We start from the raw sequence: 20,532 nt of genomic DNA, 5'->3' as shown, positions 1-20,532 counted from the left end.
TTTTTTTTTTTTTTGAGACAGAGTTGCTCTGTCGCCCAGGCCAGAGTGCAGTGGTGGGATCTTGGCTCACAGCAACCTCTGCCTCCCCAGTTCAAGTGATTCTCCCACGTCAGCCTCCTGAGTAGCTGGGATTACAGGTGCACGCCACCACACCCCGCTAATTTTTGTGTTTTTAGTAGAGACGGGTTTTCACTACATTCGTCAGGCTTGTCTTAACCTCCTCACCTTGTGATCTGCCCACTTCAGCCTCCCAAAGCGTTGGGATTACAGGCATGAGCCACCACACCCGGCCCTTTTCTTTTTCGTTTATTTATTTATTTATTTATTTTTATTTATTTATTTATTTTGAGATAGAGCCTCCCTTGCTCTGTCACCCAAGCTGGAGTGCACTGGTTTCATCTTGGCTCACTGCAACCCCTGCTTTTCTGGTTCAAGCAATTCTCCTGCCTCAGCCTCCCGAGTAGCTGGGATTACAGGTGTGTACCACCATGCCTGGCTAATTTTTGTATTTTTAGTAGAGATGGGGTTTCACCATGTTGGCCAGGCTGGTCTCGAATGTTATCTGCCCACCTTGCCCTCCCAAAGTGCTGGGATTACAGGTGTGATCCACTGTGGCAGGCCTATTCTTATTCTTTTAAAGCAAAGCAGTGTTCTGTAAACTTGTTCAACCATTGTGGAAAACAGTGTGGCGATTCCTCAAGGATATAGAACTAGAAATACCACTTGACCCAGCCATCCCATTACCGGGTATATACCCAAAGGATTATAAATCATGCTGCTATAAAGACACATGCACACATATGTTTATTGCGGCACTATTCACAATAACAAAGACTTGGAATCAACCCAAATGTCCATCTGTGACAGACTGGATTAAGAAAACGTGGCGCATATACACTATGGAATACTATGCAGCCATAAAAAAGGATGAGTTCGTGTCCTTTGTAGGGACATGGACGCAGCTGGAAACCATCATTCTCAGCAAACTATCACAAGAACAGAAAACCAAACACCGCATGTTCTCACTCATAGGTGGGAATTGAACAATGAGATCACTTGGACACAGGAAGGGGAACATCATACCCCAGGTCCTATTGTGGGGAGCGGGGAGGGATAGCATTAGGAGATATACCTAATGTAAATGACGAGTTAATGGGTGCAGCACACCAACATGGCACATGTATACATATGTAACTTAAAGTATAATAATAAAATAAAATAAAGCAGTGTTCATAAACATATCTTGATTTTTTGGTAAACTATGTAAGAGGTTAAATTTATTTTCCAAAGTGGTAAACTTTGGCCCTGCAAAGAACCCTAAACAATCTAACTCATGACTCTCCCAACATTTCATAAAATGGTAAGATTTGACCCTGAGTATAGTGTAAGAAAACGAGGAAAAGTAAGATAGGGTACTTTTAGGCCAAACATTCTTTTTTGTGAAATCACTGTTATTTAAAAAATAGAGTAAAAGTTAAAGCATCAGGGCAAGTATTGGCTGTTTTAACATGACCTTAGTTTCTTGTGCTTCTAATTTGATTGTAAGTTAGTAAAACTGTGTATCTGGATCCATTACGATATAGTAACTTATTCTGTTAAGTTATAAAATGACAGGTTCTTAATATTGAAAACGAGAACCTATAATTTTTTTTTTTTTTTTTTGAAACAGAGTCTCACTCTGTCGCCCAGGCTGGAGTGCAGTGGTGTGATCTCAGCTCACTGCAAGCTCTACCTCCCGGGTTCATGCCATTCTCCTGCCTTAGCTTCCCGAGTCACTGGGACTACCGGCACCCGCCACCACGCCTGGCAAATTTTTTGTATTTTTAGTAGAGACGGGATTTCACCGTGTTAGCCAGGATAGTCTCGGTCTCCTGACCTCATGATCCGTCCGCCTCGGCCTCCCAAAGTGCTGGGATTACAGGCGTGAGCCACCGCGCCCAGTCACGAGAACCTATAATTTTAAGTGACGAAGTTTTCTCTCGTTATTTAATTTCTGTAATGTGTTTGAATATTAACATTCATGAATATGTAAACTTACAGATGATTTTTTTAAAGTACTAGGAAAAGCTTTTATCCAGACATATCACGAACAAGAGACCCACATTGCTGTTTCATTATTGGTTACTTTGCTCTCCTTTTTGAGGCCATAATATTTATTTCACTAGGTAAATTTCATGCTTATCATATCATTGTAATATTATCTCTTTGGAATAAAAATGCTTTTCACTCTCGTTGAAATCCTTGCATGATTTCAGGACTGGCTGGAAGCAATAGAAGACCATTCTGCTTACAGCACTCACTACTGTTCCCAGGACCAGCTGACTGATGAGGAGGAGGAAGATACAGTTTCTACCGTAGACTTGAAGAAATCCTTAGAGGTAAATAGGAAAATGTAACCTGACCTTTATAGCTATCTATGTCATACAAGTTTTATTAAGAACTTTTTAAGATGTAAGGTTTTGAAATTGTGATTTCTAACAATAGAAATAGTGTTGTTATTTGCTGACTTATTTTGCGTTGGTAGTTTATGTCTGTCATGGTAATACTCTCAAATGCCTTTGTAGATATGCTCTGATGAGATGAACATGTGCCTTAAAGGCACTGTCCTTTTTTAGGTGAAACTTTTTACATTGCTGTTAACAGACTGTCATTCTGTTTGAAAATTGCTGCCAGGACGGGGAGCATGCATAGCTTGACTTGCTGCCCTTCATGACTTCACTGCACATTTCAGAGTTTAAATAATGCAACCATAGTGATACCTTTCCTGGTCGGTAGGTTTTCTTTAAAACCACTTGTAATCTGTAGCTTGGTTGCTAAGAGATAAGGTTAAGGCATCAATAATGAATGGAGAAGTCATCTGAAGTGACACCAGTGCCTTATCCCTAGAGGATTATCAGCATAGGTAATAGAAATGAAACAGGTGTTTTGAGGGGTCATCAATTTTCTGGCTGTACCTTTTATTTACATCTTGTATCTAAAAGAATGGGAATTGAGTTTGGAAGAATTAGAACTATGGAATGATGATGAGTTTCAGTCTGAATAATTATGTCAGGATATATGCATTTGCCTACTAAATGTAATTTTTTTGTCTTTATAAATTAAATGAATTGGTGGCAAGATTTGAATGTTTCTAGTTCAACAATTTTAATGAAGTTAAATTCCCTAATACCTAAGGAGTTTTATCAACTTAGGGACCTATACATTTAAATATAAAAGGTATTTTGACTCTTTCAATCCCTAATCTTAATTTATGATGGAACATTAAAGAATTTGAACCCTCTCATGTTTGTCAAAGACATTCCCCGGAATTGCTGACAACTCCTTTACCATACTACCTCTGGTTTAAAGCCTAGTGTGTATGTGAGAACCAGAAACAAAATTTTCAGATCAGTGGACTTTGCAAAAGTAACATCTACTACAGCATTTAAATAACATTAAAACTGGGAAAATATGGAAGATTTAATATATATGGCCAAAATTTCATTAAAGAAGTAAAAAAAAAAATAAAGATGCTAAATATTTTAACTTTCAGTTGGTATTCCCTAATTGAAAAGAAATCCTTCCCTATTTACCTATCCTCAATAAGAGGTAAATGATAAAACCTGGAAGGATTTACAAAGCATACTAATAGCTTTCCTAGGATTATGATAATTTTAAAAGTTTTTAAATGGAAGTTACAGGTAAAATAAAGGCATACTAACTTACATACCATTAAAAAGATTTATTCTTTAGCATAATTTTCAAATTTTCAGGTCATCAACCTCGACTATATCTGCCAGTTTATTCCTTATTTTAATGTTTTGTTCACATGTTAACTTTAAAACCATGAAGGTTTTGCCTTTTAGATTTTATTGCACCTAAAGCCAATGAGAGTTTGAGCACTATAGTATTAAGCACGTTTAGCTTTTACATGTTCCTCTCCAACAGAGTTTGAATGCTAATTCTGTAAATCTTTTTTTTCTTGTCTTTTTTTTTTTTTTTTTTTTTTTTTTTTTTTTTTTTTTTGAGACAGTCTTGCTCTGTTGCACAGGCTGAAGTGCAGTGGTGTGATCATGGCTCACTGCAACTTCCACCTCGCGGGTTCAAGTGATCCTCTCGCCTCAGCCTCCCAAGTATCTGGGATTACAGGCCCACAACGCCACGCCCGGCTAATTTTTGTAATTTTAGTAGAGACGGGGTTTCACCATGTAGGCCAGGCTGGTCTCAAGCTCCTGACCTCAAGTGATCCTCCCACTTCGGCCTCCCAAAGTGCTCGGATTACAGGCATGAGCCACCACGCCTGGCCAATTCTGTGAATCTTGATTCTGTCTTAACATCTGGAGACTGGTTCAAAATAGGTAAAATCTGAAATGAGCTTTGAAGTGTGTTGAATTATAGCTTGTTAGTAGACTGGCTCCAGGATGCCCTTCATTCTTGAGTTCTTAAGTTCTAGTGAAATTCAGGGGCCAATTTATGGAAAGGTCTATTCTTGGTACCTATGGACATTCTAAGGGGAATTAGGAATTCTAGGACTGATATACTCTAAAATCATCTGAATTAACAACAAAACTGATTTTATTTCCTTAACATGCTTTTGGATTAGTACACAGACCTATAAGAAATTAGGGAAAGGCTGAGGTGGGAGGATCACTTGTGCCCAAGGCTTTGAGTTCAGCCTGGGCAATATAGTGAGTCCTTGTCTCTTAGAAAGAAAGAAAAAGAGTGAGTCAGTTTTTCAGTACAAACATTTTTCGGTAAACATTGTCTTATACAATATGATTGTATAAGACAAATCCTAGAATTATTGACCTCATGGTTGTTGCTGTAATAGCAACTTGAAAATATTTCAGAAATAAAAATTGGAAATTAGTCAAGCACAGTATTGGTATAGAACTGCACTGTCCAATATGATAGCTATTAACTATCCTGTGGCTATTTACACAGGTGGCTATTTACATTTAAATTAATTAAAATTTAAAAATTCAGTTATTCAGCTGGGCACAGAGGCTCATGCCTATAAACCCAACACTTTGGGAGGCTGAGGTGGGTGGATCACTTGAGGTCAGGAGTTTGAGACCAGCCTGGCCAACATGGTGAAACTCCCTCTCTACTAAAAATACACAAATTAGTCAGGCATGGTGGCGGGCGCCTGTATTCACAGCTACTCAGGAGGCTGAGGCAACAAAATCGCTTGAACCCGATGGGGCGGGGCGCACAGGTTGCAGTGAGCTGAGATTGTGCTGCTGCACTCCAGTCTGGGCGAAAGAGGGAGACAACTAAAAAAAAATTCACTTATTCATTTTAACTATATTTAACTACATATCAGCCACATTTCAAGTGCTCAGTAGCCACATGTGGCTACCACAATGGACAGTGAAGATACAAAATATTTCCAGCATCATAGAAAGTTCTACTGGACAGCGCTGGGATAGGCTCTTAGATGCTCTGGGTGGTACTAGCAAAGTGGGGGTTTTATTTGTTGAAGATGTCTTGATTCTGTAGGATCTGAACTGCTTCTGTGTTACAAGAAGTGATGAGCAGGCCAGGCATGGTGTCTCACGTCTGTAATCCCAGTACTTTGGGAGGCTGAGGTGGGTGGATTGCTTGAGCCCAGGAGTTCGAGACTATCCTGGGCAACATGGTGAATCCTCATCTTAAAAATAAAATTTTTTTTTTTTAAATTTTGAGGCTGAGGCTGCAGCAAGTTGTGGTCACATCACTGCACTCCAGTCTGGCAACATGGCAAAACCCTGTCTCTACTAAAAATACAAAAATTAGCTGGACGTGGTGGCCCATGGCTGTAGTCCCAGCTACTTGGGAGGCTGAGGTGGGAGGATCACCTGAGCCCAGGAGGTGGAGGTTGCAGTGAGCCAAGATCACACCACTGCACTCCAGCCTGGGTGACAGAGTGAGACCGTGTCTCAAAAAAAAAAAAAAAAAAAAAAAAGCAGATGGTGCTCGAGTTTAATCGAATGAGAAAATAATATAAGGCTTTTCTGATTTAAGAATAAATGATTCCCAAGGCGGGCAGATCACATGAGGCCAGGAGTTTAAGACAAGCCTAGCCAACATGGCGAAACCCTGCATCTGAAAATACAAAAATTAGCCAGGCATGCTGGTGCACGTCTGTAATCCCAACTACTCGGGGCTGAGGCACGAGAATCGCTTGAACCTGTGAGGTGGAGGCTGTGGTGAGCTGAGATCGCACCACTGCACTCCAGCCTGGGCAATAGGACCATAGAGCCAGACACTCTCAAAAACAACAACAAAAAAGAATAACTGATTCCCAACTAAAATAAATGTGCAGAAAGTTGCATGTACATCAATGTGGAGCCAATAAAGATTGGTACATCCATGTAAGAATGAGGCAGATGTATATATACTGATATATTTAAAATATACAGTTAAGTGAAAAGGACAAGGCATAAAATGATGTATCAAATATGATACTACTTGGGAGAAAAAACAGGGATGTACACATATATATTTGTGTAGACTTAGATCATTCAGGAAAGATGAGAAATTAGCACTTGTTGCTCTGCAGCTGAGCAAGGTGCAAAATAAGGTTGTCCGGTGTGTGAAGGGGAATTACTTTTCTCTATATATCCTTTCTTTTTTTGTGTTTTATTTTTACTTTACGTAAATACATGTTGCAAAGTGAAACACCAAGAAAGTTAGACAGCAGGGGCATAATAATCACCAGATGTCAGAAAGAATCAATGTGCTTTTGGGTTGACTTAGGAAAGATGGAGTATGGGGTTGTTGTTTTTTTTTTTTTCTTTTTGACACAGGGTCTCACTTTGTCATCCAGTCTGGAGTGCAGTAGTGTGATCACAGCTCACTGCAGCATTGACCACCTGGGCTCAAGTGATCCTGCTGCCTCAGCGTCTTAAGTAGCTGGGACTATAGGCATGTGCCACCAAGTCTGGGTAATTTTTTTCGTTGTTGTTTCTTTGTAGAGATTAGGTCTCGTTATGTTGCAAGGGAGGTCTCGAAATGCTGGGCTCAACTGATTCTTTCGCCTCAGCCTCCCAAAGTGCTGGGATTACATGAGTGAGCCACCGCACCTGGCCAGAGTATGGGGCTATCTTTGAAGTGGATTTGGTTGGAGTTAGCAAGACTGAAAGATGAGTGCTAGGGCACCACTACTTGTAATAGTGGCCATTTTCTGCAAAGAAGAAAGTGATTAGAGTTCTACAGTCTATTATTTTTAGAGTTTGAATTATTATTGAAATATAATATTTGCAGAAAAAAGGAATTCACTTTATGTCTTCAATTTGATGTATTCTGACAAATGTATATTGTCTGTGTAACCACCACTCCTATCAAGATAGAGAACATTTTTATTATGTCAAAATGTTGTTCCCTTGCTGCTCTTCCCAGATAATACCCTCCACTTCCATCTCTGGCAACCACTGACCTAATGACACTGATACAGTGACAATGTCATTATAAGCATAGTCAGTTTTCCTGTTCTAGAATTTCATGTAAATGGAATCATATAGTATGTGCTCTTAGGTGTCTTTTTTCACCATAATGTTGTGTGTATTAGTAGTTTATTCATTTTTATTGCTGAGTAGGTGGCAATCTGCTTCTGTGCTTAATTAACCAAATGTGGATTTTCTGCAGCAAATAACCTGGAATTAATTACTTCTCTCCTAGCCTATGCATTCCTCTCTAGCTATTCACCCCCTTGATACGCATTTTTCAGCTGCCCTGTAGGTTAGGGATCATAAGGTAATTTAACATCAGCTTAACTCACAAAACCAACAGCTAAAATTTTGGTTGCTAAGCAGGAGACCTGTGTTGTAAATGTGGCACAGGTGCTCACCTGGGGTAACCTCTGATCCCCTAGGCCCCTGTACCAATGGGTTTAATCCTTGCTCTTGTGTGCTTTCTCCAGATAACTTGGGCAAAGTTAAAATACTGTTAAACTTTAGGTATTATAACATTGCTCATAGTGAGATTCCATTTATGTAGAATAAATAAATAGAAATTAAAACTTAGAAAGAGTCCCTGTATTAGTTGGTTCTCATGCTACTAATAAAGACATACCCGAGACTGGGTAATTTATAAAGGAAAGAGGTTTAATTGATTCACAGTTCCACATGACTGGAGAGACCTCACAATCTTGGTGGAAGGCGAAGGGGGAGCAAAGGCATGTCTTACATGGCAGCAGGCAGGAGAGCTTTTACAGGGGAACTCCCCTTTATAAAACCATCAGATCCTATGAGACTTGCTCACTATCATGAGAGCAGCACAGGAAAAGCCCACCCCTATGATTCAATTACCTCTCACTGGGTTCCTCCCACAAAACGTGGGGATTATTGGAGCTACAATTCAAGGTGAGATTTGGGTGCAAACACAGCTAAATCATATCAGTTCCTGACATAATGTCAATGGCATAGAAGTCAAGAATGAGAAACCATGTTGGACTCTGCAAAATATTAATAAAATTAACTTTCATAAATTGATTTTTAGTTTTTCAAAATATAACTAGTAGCAACTAAGCAAATGGGAGACCATATTATGTTTTATTATATTAATAACCTCTATTCTTTTAGTATCAGTTAAAAGCACTAAGTTGTTTAGAACAGAAGACTTACTTTGTACCCAACTTAAAACAGTATGTGTAGATTGAATCTTCTCCAGCTGACCTGTTATGTACCCTTTAAAACAAGTAAATCATCGATCAAGGAAACTTTTTAGTAACTGTTAGATGAAAATATGATTCAAGGGAAGATAAATGTGATTCATGTATTTAAAGATGATGCTACAGAAGGTGTTTCCTGCCTTTAATTATAACTTCAGGACAGATTCATAGTCTGCAATTGAAGCCATTGCTTACTTTTATGCCTCTAGCTTACTTTCATCATAGAAAGGGAGAGGATAAAACAGTATCATTGACTTGCACATAAGCATATTATTAAATATGTATAGAGCAAGAATGATGATTTTCTATTAATAAATCATGAGTGATGCATTTGGTTGCAGTGCATGTTTCGGTGCCTCTAGATAAACTTTTTCCCTGCCCCCAACCTGTAATCACAGGCTGTGTCTGGAAAAATTATCAGGCATATATGGTGTTTTAAATTGCATGGTGTAGGTATTCTCCCCGCTCTCCCCACCAAGCGAATTATACATACATAGGTGTTGTTAGAGCCCTCAGAACAAAGGAGAGTAATACAAATTTTGAAGAGAACATTGCCTGTCACTGATGTGATAACATGAATAATTCTACTGTGGTTGCGTTGAGCTTTGTAAGCACTAAAAAATTTATAAGGTGAAATAGGAGAAAAGAGTATTTACTATTTACCTATGCCACCCTGACATACTGATCTATATTAAGTTTGATTTTGGGGGTGCAAAATGTTTTGTGATGGGTTAGCTGAGATTAGGAGTGTAAAGGAGGGAAGTTTCATAAGGGCTGAAGATACTGCTCTACCTAAAAGAATGTGGTTTTACTGTTTATAAGGTCAGATTCTCAGAATAAATATTTTCTATTTTGATAACCAAGCAAATTTACAATGATAATTTCCTTGCTTATTCTTCCCACCTCTTTAAAGGGAAATGGTATATAAAACTACCTTCAAAATGACGTTTTAATATAATCCATGGATTTGACTCATCTTTCATTTTGGATTTCTAAATCTGCACTAAGATGGGATGCAACTTGCATCATGAAATTCTATATTTTGTTTTGTTTTGTTTTTTGCCTTTAGGGATCTAAAATGTAGAACTTTCAAATTACAAGGAAGAATGCTTTCTATAACTGAATTTACCTTATTTTCAGAAGCTTTGACACACTAAGAAAATGTCCTTTTTGGTCTGATGATGTGGGGGCTGTATGCACTTAGATTGCTGAACGAGAATCAGTTTGTGGTTTCCAAATGTTAGGACCATCTGGAATTTTTTGTTTTTTTTGAACAAAACAGTTTTAAAATACATTTTAAGAAATGCATTTTATAATTTCTTGATGAATTTCATCAGGCCTACTAAAAGTGTTAATAAATCAGAGAATTTTAATTCCTCAGATACACATGGCGTAATGAGATAGTAATAGCAACTGATGCAATTGTATGGTATCTGCACAACAGATGTTGAATGTATTTAAAACTTAAAATATTTATTTTACTTTATACTTGATTAACTAAATGTTATATTCAGTTTACAAGGAAATTTTCTCTCACCTTTTTTTTCTCTGTAAGACATATGTCTCTATTATGGTGTATCAATCTATGTACTGAAAGTTTTGGTAGAAACATTAAAGCATAAGTAATTTAAAAATCTTTTATTAGTTGGTTTTAATTTTGTCTTTTCTTTTTTTGCAGAAAGCACAGTCATGCCAACAGCGACTAGATAGGGAAATTTCCAACTTTCTCAAAATGATTAAGGAGTATGACATGGCTAAAGGTAAATAGACAAACACTATCTCTAAAATCACTCTTTAACACATAGGTATTGACCCGTTGTAGTTTTGTTCGACTTCATTGTTAAATAGTTTTTGGTTTTGAATTCAGAGTTATATTTGATAAAACTATTTTGAAATTCTAAAAGGGCATTTTAAAGTTGCTACTCACAGAGGATGCTTGCTTTAGAGATTAATAATGTTTTTATTCTTTTTTAAAAAAATAAATTTAAAGTTAATGTTTTTGGCCTGTAAATTAATTTTGGCTACAGAATGAGAATTCAGCTTATGAATCCCAGAAGACTTGGGTTTTGGAGTCAGAATGTCTAAAGCTTGAGGCCGGGCACGGTGGCATGTGGATCACGTGAGGTCAGGAGTTCGAGACCAGCCTGGCCAACATTGTGAAACCCTGTCTCTACTAAAAATATAAAAATTAGCCACATGTGGCATGTGCTTGTAACCCCACCTACTCGGGGGGCTGAGGAGAATCGCTCGAACCCAGGAGACGGAGGTTGCAGTGAGCTGAGATTGTGCCGGTGCACCCTAGCCTGGGCGACAGAACAAGACTCTGTCTTTCTCTCTCTCTCTCTCTCTCTCTCTCTCTCACACACACACACACACACACACACACACACACACACATACACATATACACACACAAAGAATGTCTTAGGCTTGAATCCTTACTCTTCCACTTACTGTTACTTTGAACAATACTTTTAACTCTTGTGAGTTTCACTGCCCTCATCCCTAAAATAAATAAGTTGGTTGTTTTCAGGCCTTGGCCTTTTATGATTCTACAAACATATATATGATCTTGTCTAGCTAATTATTAATCTTCCTTTCAGTAATAACTTTTTATGTCTTCATTCTCTATTATGAGTTATCAGGAGTTGACTATAAATAGCCTACAAGGCCAGGCACAGTGGCTCACACCTGTAATCCTAGCACTTTGGGAGGCCAAGGTGGGTGGATCACCTGAGGTCAGGAGTTCAAGACAAGCATGGCCAACATGGTGAAACTCTGTTTCTACTAAAGATGCAAAAATTAGCTGGGTGTGGTGGCACATGCCTATAACCACTACTCGAGAGGCTGAGGCAGGAGAATTGCTTGAACCCGGAAGGCTGATATGGCAGTGACCTGAGATCGTGCCACTGCACTCCAGCCTGGGCGACAGAGGGAGACTGTGTCTCAAAAAAAAAGAAAAAAAAATCTACAAATCAAACTTAAGCTTTGAGGAAAAGGTACCTATTCCTCTGTAAATTTAAAAATTATGTTTCTTAAACTCTTAACGGATGCTTAGACTTTAGCCATGATGCATATATAAATGACTTCACTAAAGTATAAATGATGTAGTTATTTGTGAGTCTATGAGTAACTTTTTTTTTTTTTTTTTTTTTTTTTTTTTTGAGACGGAGTCTTGCTCTGCCTCCCAGGCTGGAGTGCAGTGGCATGATCTTGGCTCACTGCAAGCCCCGCCTCCTGGGTTCACGCCATTCTCATGCCTTGGCCTCCCGAGTAGCTGGGACTACAGGTGCCTGCTGCCACACCTGGCTAATTTTTTTTTTTTGTATTTTTAGTAGAGACAGGGTTTCACTGTGTTAGCCAGGGTGGTCTCGATCTCCTGACCTCATGATCCGCCCGCCTCAGCCTCCCAAAGAGCTGGGATTATAGGCATGAGCCACCGCACCCGGCCTTGATTAACTATTTTAATCACGTGTTAGTTTCCTTTAGTCGATTCCAAGATTCAGTTTCTATATTTCCAGGGAGTGTGAGGAAATGTTAATATTACAGTAAATGGACCATAAGTATTCTATATCTGTCCAAGTGTACCTATGGCATCTCTTTACTTCAGTTGAACAAACATATATTTTTATCAGCAGTGATAGCTTTGGGAAGGACAGTGGTTAGGTTATTTTGATTATTAGTTGCAGGCTGGAATATTATATCACTTAGCACTGTTCATTTTCAATGGACTTTAAGATAATAACAGCATCATTAGGTATAATTCACATAACAAAATTCACACATGTAAAGTGTACAATTCAGTGGTTTTACTCTATTCATAGAGTTATGCAACTGTGACTGTCAGTGAGCTTTTAAAACACATCAAGAACTACCAAAAAGTAGGAAGATTTAAAAGATGTAGAAACATTTTAAAGATGTAGAAAAAGACAACTTTTAAAAGATGTAGAAAAAGTCCAGTGATATGGAATATGAAGATTAATTCATTTAACCTGGACTAAATCAATAAATTATATTAGAATTACAACCAAATTAAGTTTTAAAAAGAATCTTGAGTCAAATATCTTGTTTCAGATTACTTGTATGACATGTCATTCGTAATGATGGTATGCATATCTGTATTAGCAATGATTGAGCAGATAATTAATCCAACTTGGAGAAACTGAGAAATCAGCGTTGTTTAGAGATATGCATAATATTGATACCACAAAAGAGATGATTATGAACATTTTCTGAAAAATCAGTACAGATAAACTGCATTTCATATAAATAATAAGTAAATAGGGTTAATACCAAAACCAGAAAAGGACACAACAAACAAGGAAAACTACAGACCAATATCCCTGACGAACATAGGTGTAAAAATCCTCAACAAAATACTAGCTAATTGAATCCAACAGCATATCAGAAAGATAATACACCATTATCAGGTGGGTTTTGTACCAGGGGTGCAGGGATGGTTTAATATGTGCAAGTTAATAAATATGATATATCACAAACAATTAAAAGTAAAAACCATGTGATCACCTCAGTAGATGCAGAAAAAGCATTTGATAAAATCCAGCATCCCTTTATGTTAAAAGCTCTTAATAAACTAGGCATAGAAGGAACTTACCTCAAAATAATAAAAGCCACAAATGACAAACCCATAGCCAACATCATACTGAATAGGGAAAAATTGAAAGCATTCCCTCTAAGAACTGAAATAAGAAAAGGATGCTCGCTTTTACCACTTCCTATTCAATGTAATACTGGAAGTCCTAGCCAGAGCAGTCAGTTAAAAGAAAGAAATAGGCCAGGCGTGGTGGCTCACGCCTGTAATCCCAGCACTTTGGGAGGCCGAGGCGGGCAGATCACGAGGTCAGGAGATCGAGGCCATCCTGGCTAACATGGTGAAACCCCGTCTCTACTAAAAACACAAAAAATTAACCCAGCATGGTGGTGTGCACCTGTAGTCCCAGCTACTCAGAAGGCTAAGGCAGGAGAATGGCGTGAACCCGGGAGGTGGAGCTTGCAGTGAGCCGAGATCGCACCACTGCACTCCAGCCTTGGGGACAGAGAAAGACTCCGTCTCAAAAAAAAAAAAAAAAAAAAAAAAAAAAAAAAAAGAGAGAAAGAAATAAAGGCATCCAAGTGGAAAAGAGGAAGTCAAACTAGTGTTGTTTGCTGATGATATGATCACGCACCTAGAAAACCCTAAAGACTCATCCAAAAGACTCCTAGATCTCATAAACAAATTCAGTAAAGTCTCAGGTTACGAAATCAATGTGTACAAATCAGTAGCACGGCTGTACAGCAACAGCGACCAAGCTGAGAATCAAATCAAGAAGTCAATCCCTTTTACAACTGCTGCAAAAAAATAAAATACCTAGGAATGTGCTTAGCCAAGGAGGTGAAAACTCTCTACAAGGAAAACTACAAAACACTGCTGAAAGAAATCATAGATGACACAAACAAATGGAAACATATCTCATGCTCATGGATGGGAAGAATCACTATTGTGAAAATGACCATACTGCCCAAAGCAATTTACAGATGAAATGCAATTCCTATCAAAATACCATCACAACTTTTCACAGAACTAGAAAAAAAAAATCTTAAAATTCGTATGGAACCCCAAAAGAACCTGAATAGCCAAAGTAATACTAAGAAGAACAAGTCTGGAAGTATCACATTATTGGACTTTAAATTATACTAGAGGGCTCTAGTTACCAAAAACAGCATGGTTATGTTATAAATAAATAAATAAGGCTCGTAGACTAGTGAAACAGCATAAAACCAAATATTATAAATATATATAATAAAACCAAATATTATACAGCCAACTGATCTTTGACAAAGCATACAAAAACATAAATTGGGGAAAGGACAGCCTATTTAATTTATATAGCCTTTCCCCAAAATAGGCTGTCCTTTCACCAGTTTATATGCTGGGATAATTGGCAAGCCACATGTAGAAGAATGAAAGTGGATCCCATCTCTATCTTATATAAAAATCAACTCAAGATGGATCAAAGACTTAATTCTAAGACCTGAAAGCATAACAATTCTAGAAGATAACATTTGGAAACCTCCTTGCTGTCCTCAGATTTCACCCTTCCCCCTACAGCTTCTGCCCCAAATCCTCCCAAAATGTCAGTGGATTGATGTCCTTTGCTGGAAACATCCAGTGGCTTCCAGATCTTCTCACTTGGATTGAGAGACAGAGTCCTTCTAATGACCTGCAGAGCCTTCCAGCCCCTTCCACCTCTCAGCCCCCCACCTCCCAGTTCCCTTTCTGACTCCTCTCCAGCCTCATTGGCCTTGCTATGCTTCAGACAGGCCCGGCTTATGCCTGCCTGGGGCTTTTCATGAGCCACTCCCTCTTCCGGAAGGCTTTTCCCCTGAGTGGCGTAGTCACTCTCTTCCTTCCTTCCCTAGGCCTTTCTTCAAAAGCTGCCTGCACACGGAGACTTTTCCTGGCCTCCTGCGCTGGTTTGCTTCTCCTGGTCCGCTCTGTCCTGCTTTGTGTATTGCAGCCTCAGCCCTGGGCTTCTTGGCCCTTGGACTTGTGATTGGATTGAGCAAATGGGAGGCTCTGTCCGGAGACCCGCGGAGGGACGCGAGGGAAAATCGTTTCAGGGCTTTATCTTCATTCCCTCCAGCCGGACTGTGGTTCCGCAGTGCTGCTGGGTTCCTCTACCTGGCCACTGTCGTCTTCTAGACTTCAGCTCTTGCTGGGCTTAGCAATACTGTCCTCTTCCCTTTCCCCCTCTGTGCCAGGGTGGTAACTGTGTCCTGCACGCCAGTCTCTGTTACTTCAACCCTCCTCACCTTTGTGAGCAAATTCTTCTTCAAATTCTTCTCAGTTAACGTTTTCTTTTCCTTTTTTTTATTTATTTATTTTTTTTGAGACGGAGTCTCGCTCTGTCGCCCAGGCTGGAGTGCAGTGGCCAGATCTCAGCTCACTGCAAGCTCCGCCTCCCGGGTTTACGCCATTCTCCTGCCTCAGCCTCCTGAGTAGCTAGGACTACAGGCGTCTGCCACCTCGCCCGGCTAGTTTTTTGTATTTTTTTTAGTAGAGACGGGGTTTTACCGTGTTAGCCAGGATGGTCTCAATCTCCTGACCTCGTGATCCGCCTGTCTTGGCCTCCCAAAGTGCTGGGATTACAGGCTTGAGCCACTGCGCCCGGCCTCCTTTTGTTTTTTTTGAGATGGGTGTCTGTCTCTGTTCCCCAGGCTGGAGGCAGTGGTGAATCTTGGCTCACTGCAACCTCTGCCCCCCAGGTTCAAGCGATTCTCCTGCCTCAGCTTCCTGAGTAGTTGGGACCACAGGCGCGAGCCACCAGGCCTGGCTAACTTTTATATTTTTAGTAGAGACGGAGTTTCACCATGTTGGGCAGGCTGGCCTCGAACTCCTGACCTCAAGTGATCCACCCGCTTCAGCCTTCCAAAGTACTGGGATTACAAGCGTGAGCCACTGTTCCTGGACCTCAGTTACCTTTGAGCAGGCCAGCTTTTCCCAGCTGAGACTCTTAACTGATAGCTCATCCTCTGAAGTTCACTTCCCTTCAGCACTTGTTACCCATCTACCTTGCCATAGTTTCTCTTTGTTACTTCTCAGACTTCCTGTGAGCCTGTGTAGTTGATTGCCTGCCTTTCCCACCAGGGTATAAACTTCAGGGCAGGGATTTTTACCTGTTTGCTGATTATCTGTGGTACCTCAACAAAACTTGGCATGTGATGGGGGTCTCTCTCTCCTCTCTCTCTCTGGCCGTCTCTCTTTCTCTCTCTCTCTCTGTGTGATGAATGAGTGAATGAAATGAATGACCTACTTATCTAGCTTAAATTTATACCTTAGATCTCTCAAACTCAGGGAGAAACAAATAATAAATTTCTGTCAAGTTAGTAAATTTAAAGATTGTACAAGTCAAAGAGACCTTTTGGAGACATGAAATAGGGAAGAAACCATCAGAACTGTGGCATATTTTGCATTCTTTTGCCAAGAGGGATTCCACAGTTAATGCCACTGATTTTTTATATTCTGCGCCTCTCCCCTGAATTCTGTTTTTTTTTTTTTTTTCCTGAGGCAAATCTTTGAGTAATTCTTTCATTGGGGGTCTGTGAGTAGAAGAATTTCTACCTTAGATTATCTGAGTCTTTATTTCACCCTCATTGGGTTGTAGTTATCTTCCACTAGCATTTTGAAGATGTGATTGCAGCTTCTTCTGACTTCTGATATTTTCTTTTTTCTTTTCGAGACAGAGTTTCTCTGTTGCCCAGGCTGGAGTGCAGTGGCACAATCTTGGCTCACTGCAGCCTCTGTCTCCTGGGTTCAAGCAATTCTCCTGCCTCAGCCTACTAAGTAGCAGGGATTACAGGTGCGCCCACCACCACGCCCGGCTATTTTATTTTATTTTTTCGTAGAGACGGGGTTTCACCATGTTGGCCAGACTGGTCTCGAACTCCTGACCTCAGGTGATCCACCCACCTCAGCCTCCCACAGTGCTGGGATTACAAGCAATCTCTCTTTTTTTTTTTTTTTTTTTTTTTTTTTTTTTCCTCTCCCCTCTTGTTACTGCAAAGATTGTCACTTTGTTTTTGGTATTCTGCAGTTTTATTCTGTCTCTGAGTTTGGATTTTGTTGTTCTGTAGGTTGCTTGAAACTCTGTTGTTAAATTCAAGGACTCATTTATTATCTTTCTTTAAGTTAGAAAAGTTCTTAGCTATTATCTCTTCCAATTTTACTTCATCATTTTTTATATTCTCTCCTGCCAGAACTCTTAATAGACATATGTTGAGCCTTCTCGTTCTGTCCTCCTACCTCATTTCTCATTCCATTTCTTTCTGTTGCATTCTGAGTACTTTTCTCAGATCTATTTTCTAGCTTTAGTGTTTCTTAATTTAGTACGTTTTTCTGCTTAATCTTTTGACTTTCTACTTTCTAATCTTAGTGACTGTATTTTATAATTCTAGAAATTTTAGGTGGTGGTTTTAAAATGTGTTATTTTTCCCCATAGTGACTTTTTTTTTATATTACATGCATTTCTAATTTTATCTCTAACAACTTCAGACATATTAATTTAAAGCCTTTTTTCAGAATGTTTTTGTACCTCAAGTTGTTGCACAGCGAAGTCTTTTGTTTCTCCTGCTGCATGTCCATCACAATGGGTTGTAACTTTATGGAGAGCTCATCTTCAGTGGAGCTTTGTGGTTTTGTTTGTTTGTTTTATTTTGTTTTGTTTTTGTTTTTCCTGCTTCTTTGGTTTGGAGGTCTCCATAGAGTAGTTTTGTGTGTGTTGCTGTTGAGGCTGTAAAGGTTTCTCTGCTTCTGGGCTACTAGTTTTAAATTTGGATTTCATATCTAGGCATGCTACAAGCTAAGGGCTTCAGTTTCTCAGGTTTCCCACCCAGAGCTTAGGCAAGAAAGTGTCCTTCTTCCCTGAATACCTGAGCACAAGGGCAGTTTTCTACTCCCACTGTCACTAGGGGTCTGCCCCCTTACCAGGCCTTACCCACTTGATTTGGGAGGCCAAAGCCACATACTTTCCATTCATGTAGCTGTAAAATCTCATCTGTTTTTTTTTGTTGTTGTTGTGTTTTCTTGTTTGTTTGGTTTTTGGAGACGGAGTCTCGCTGTGTCGCCCAGGCTGGAGCGCAGTGGCATGATCTCGGCTCACTGCAACCTCTGCCTCCCGGGTTCAAGCGATACTAGCACACACCGCCACACCTACTAAAAAAAAAATACTTTTGTATTTTTAGTAGAGACGGGGTTTTACCATGTCACCCAGGCTGGTTTTGAACTCCTGAGCTCAGGCAATCCACCTGCCTCAGCCTCCCAAAGTGCTGGAATTAACAGGAGTGAGCCACTGTGTCCGGCCGGGCTCATCTGTTAATCCTCTGGGTGTATGTTCTGTCTGACACCCAGCTCTATGCTTGACTTTCCTACCAGGCATCGCTGGTTAGGCCTCTTGCATCAGCCTTACCTTGTGTTTATTTCTTTCTTTCTAGCATATCTGGGGATTTTATTCTTTCAAACTCTGCACTATGTTATTTTACTGATTTATTCGGTGTCTTTATGGATTGTGATTGGAGAGATGGTCCCATCAGCCTAGTCTGCCAGGTACCACCAGTGTCCCATGCTCTTTCTAATATAAAACATGTCAGTACTCTACAATTTATATTATCTAGTAGAAAGCAAACACATATATCCTTTTTTTGTACATTGTCCTGTGTAGTTGATGTATAGACAGTCCCTAACTTACAATAGTTCAACTTACAATTTTTCAACTTTACAATAGCGTGAAAGTGACATTTTCAGTTTATGGTGGGTTTATTGGGATACAACAATATTGTAAGTTGGGGAGCATCTGTATTAACTTATTTGTGCCTAATAACAGCCCTATGCAGTATATACAACTACTCTTTCCATTTAACAGATAAGTTAACTGAGGCACAGGGAGCATATAACTTACTTAAGGTCACAGAGCTTATAAAAATCAGAGTTAGCATTTGGCCCTGGGCACCCTGGCTCCAGAGTGTGTTCTTAACCAATAAACAGGTTGGCATGGTGGCTCATGCCTGTAATCCCAGCACTTTGGGAAGCTGAGGTGGTGGATCATCTGCGGTCAGGAGTTTGAGACCAGCCTGCCCAACATGGCGAAACCCCATCTCTACTAAAAAATACAAAACTTGGCCGAATGTTGTGGCGTGTGCCTGTAATTCCAGCTACTTGATCCTGAGGCAGGAGAATCGCTTAAACCCAGGAGGCGAGGGGGTTACAGTGAGCCAAGATCATGCCATTGCATTGCAGCCTGGGTGACAGAGCCAAACTCCATCTCAAAAAAAAAAAAAAAAAAAAAAAAAAAACCAGGAAAAAACAATAAACAGTCTGGAATGAATATCAAGAATTCAGTGTTGACCCCTGAACATCTGATCTAGGAACAAGAGAAGATTTGCAGATTTATAACCAGATCTACAATGTAAGGTAGAATTTGTTGAGGACAATTACATTAGCTTGGCTGTTGTAGTTCAGGCGGTGTTTAAATCTTCATTGTCTTCTATTCAGAAGTTCAAGGGTAGAGTGGGATTGATGTAGAGCAGGAGTTTCCATTCCACACCAAAAATATCTCCCTTTTTTGCTGTTCTTTTTTTTTTTTCTTCTTCTTCTCTTTTCTTGTCCTCGTTCTTTCAGTTCTTCATCACCAAAAATACATCATCAATTCACTCAATTTCCCAAGACCAAACTTTGGAGTCATTGTACTTCTCTTTCTCCAAATATATTTTGTTGATTAGTTCTCCCATTCAAGTACTAACCAGGCTTGACCCTGCTTAGCTTCCAAGATTAGCTGAGATTGGGTGTGTTCAGGCTATAGATAGTCCTGCTTCTTAATATCGCTCTACTTTGTTTCTCTTCCTATGTCCCCCTACCATTATGCTAAAATAGGCCATAGCCATCTTTCCCATTGATTACCACAACTTCTTGGTTGACCACACTGCCTCCACTCTTTTTTTTTTTTTTTTTTTTTTGAGGCAGAGTCTTGCTCTGTCACCCAGGCTAGAGTGCAATGGCCAATCTTGGCTCACTGCAAACTCTGCCCCCCGGGTTCAAGTGATTCTCCTGCCCCAACCTCCCAAGAAGCTGGGATTACAGGTGCATGCCACCATGCCCAGCTAATTTTTGTATTTTTAGTAGAGACAGTGTTTCACCATGTTGACCAGGCTGGTCTCGAACTTCTGACCTCAGGTGATCCACCTGCCTTGGCCTCCCTAAGTGCTGGGATTACAGGCAAGTACCACCTCACCCAGCTAATTTTTGTGTTTTTAGTAGAGACAGGGTTTCGCCATGTTGGCCAGGTTGGTCTGGAACTCCTGACCTCAGGTGATCTGCCTGCCTTGGCCTCCCAAAGTGCTGGGATGAC

The 20,532-nt window shown here is 39.8% G+C and overlaps 1 protein-coding gene across 2 annotated transcripts in view; it reads left to right on the top strand.

The window, feature by feature from the left end:
• Positions 1-20,532, top strand: part of OSBPL1A (oxysterol binding protein like 1A) — a 240,516-nt gene that overhangs the window by 88,193 nt on the left and 131,791 nt on the right. For both annotated transcript variants that reach the window (XM_017884011.1, XM_017884012.1), the window contains exons 13-14: positions 2,256-2,378; positions 10,311-10,392. In XM_017884011.1, coding sequence (XP_017739500.1) covers positions 2,256-2,378; positions 10,311-10,392 — 205 coding nt within the window. The remainder of the gene's footprint in view (positions 1-2,255; positions 2,379-10,310; positions 10,393-20,532) is intronic.

The sequence above is a fragment of the Rhinopithecus bieti genome, unplaced genomic scaffold, assembly GCF_001698545.2.
Source record: "Rhinopithecus bieti isolate Rb0 unplaced genomic scaffold, ASM169854v2 scaffold_13577, whole genome shotgun sequence".
Classification (NCBI taxonomy): domain Eukaryota; kingdom Metazoa; phylum Chordata; class Mammalia; order Primates; family Cercopithecidae; genus Rhinopithecus; species Rhinopithecus bieti.
Note: the sequence above shows the minus strand (reverse complement) of the source record. Positions and strands in the feature narration are given on the sequence as shown.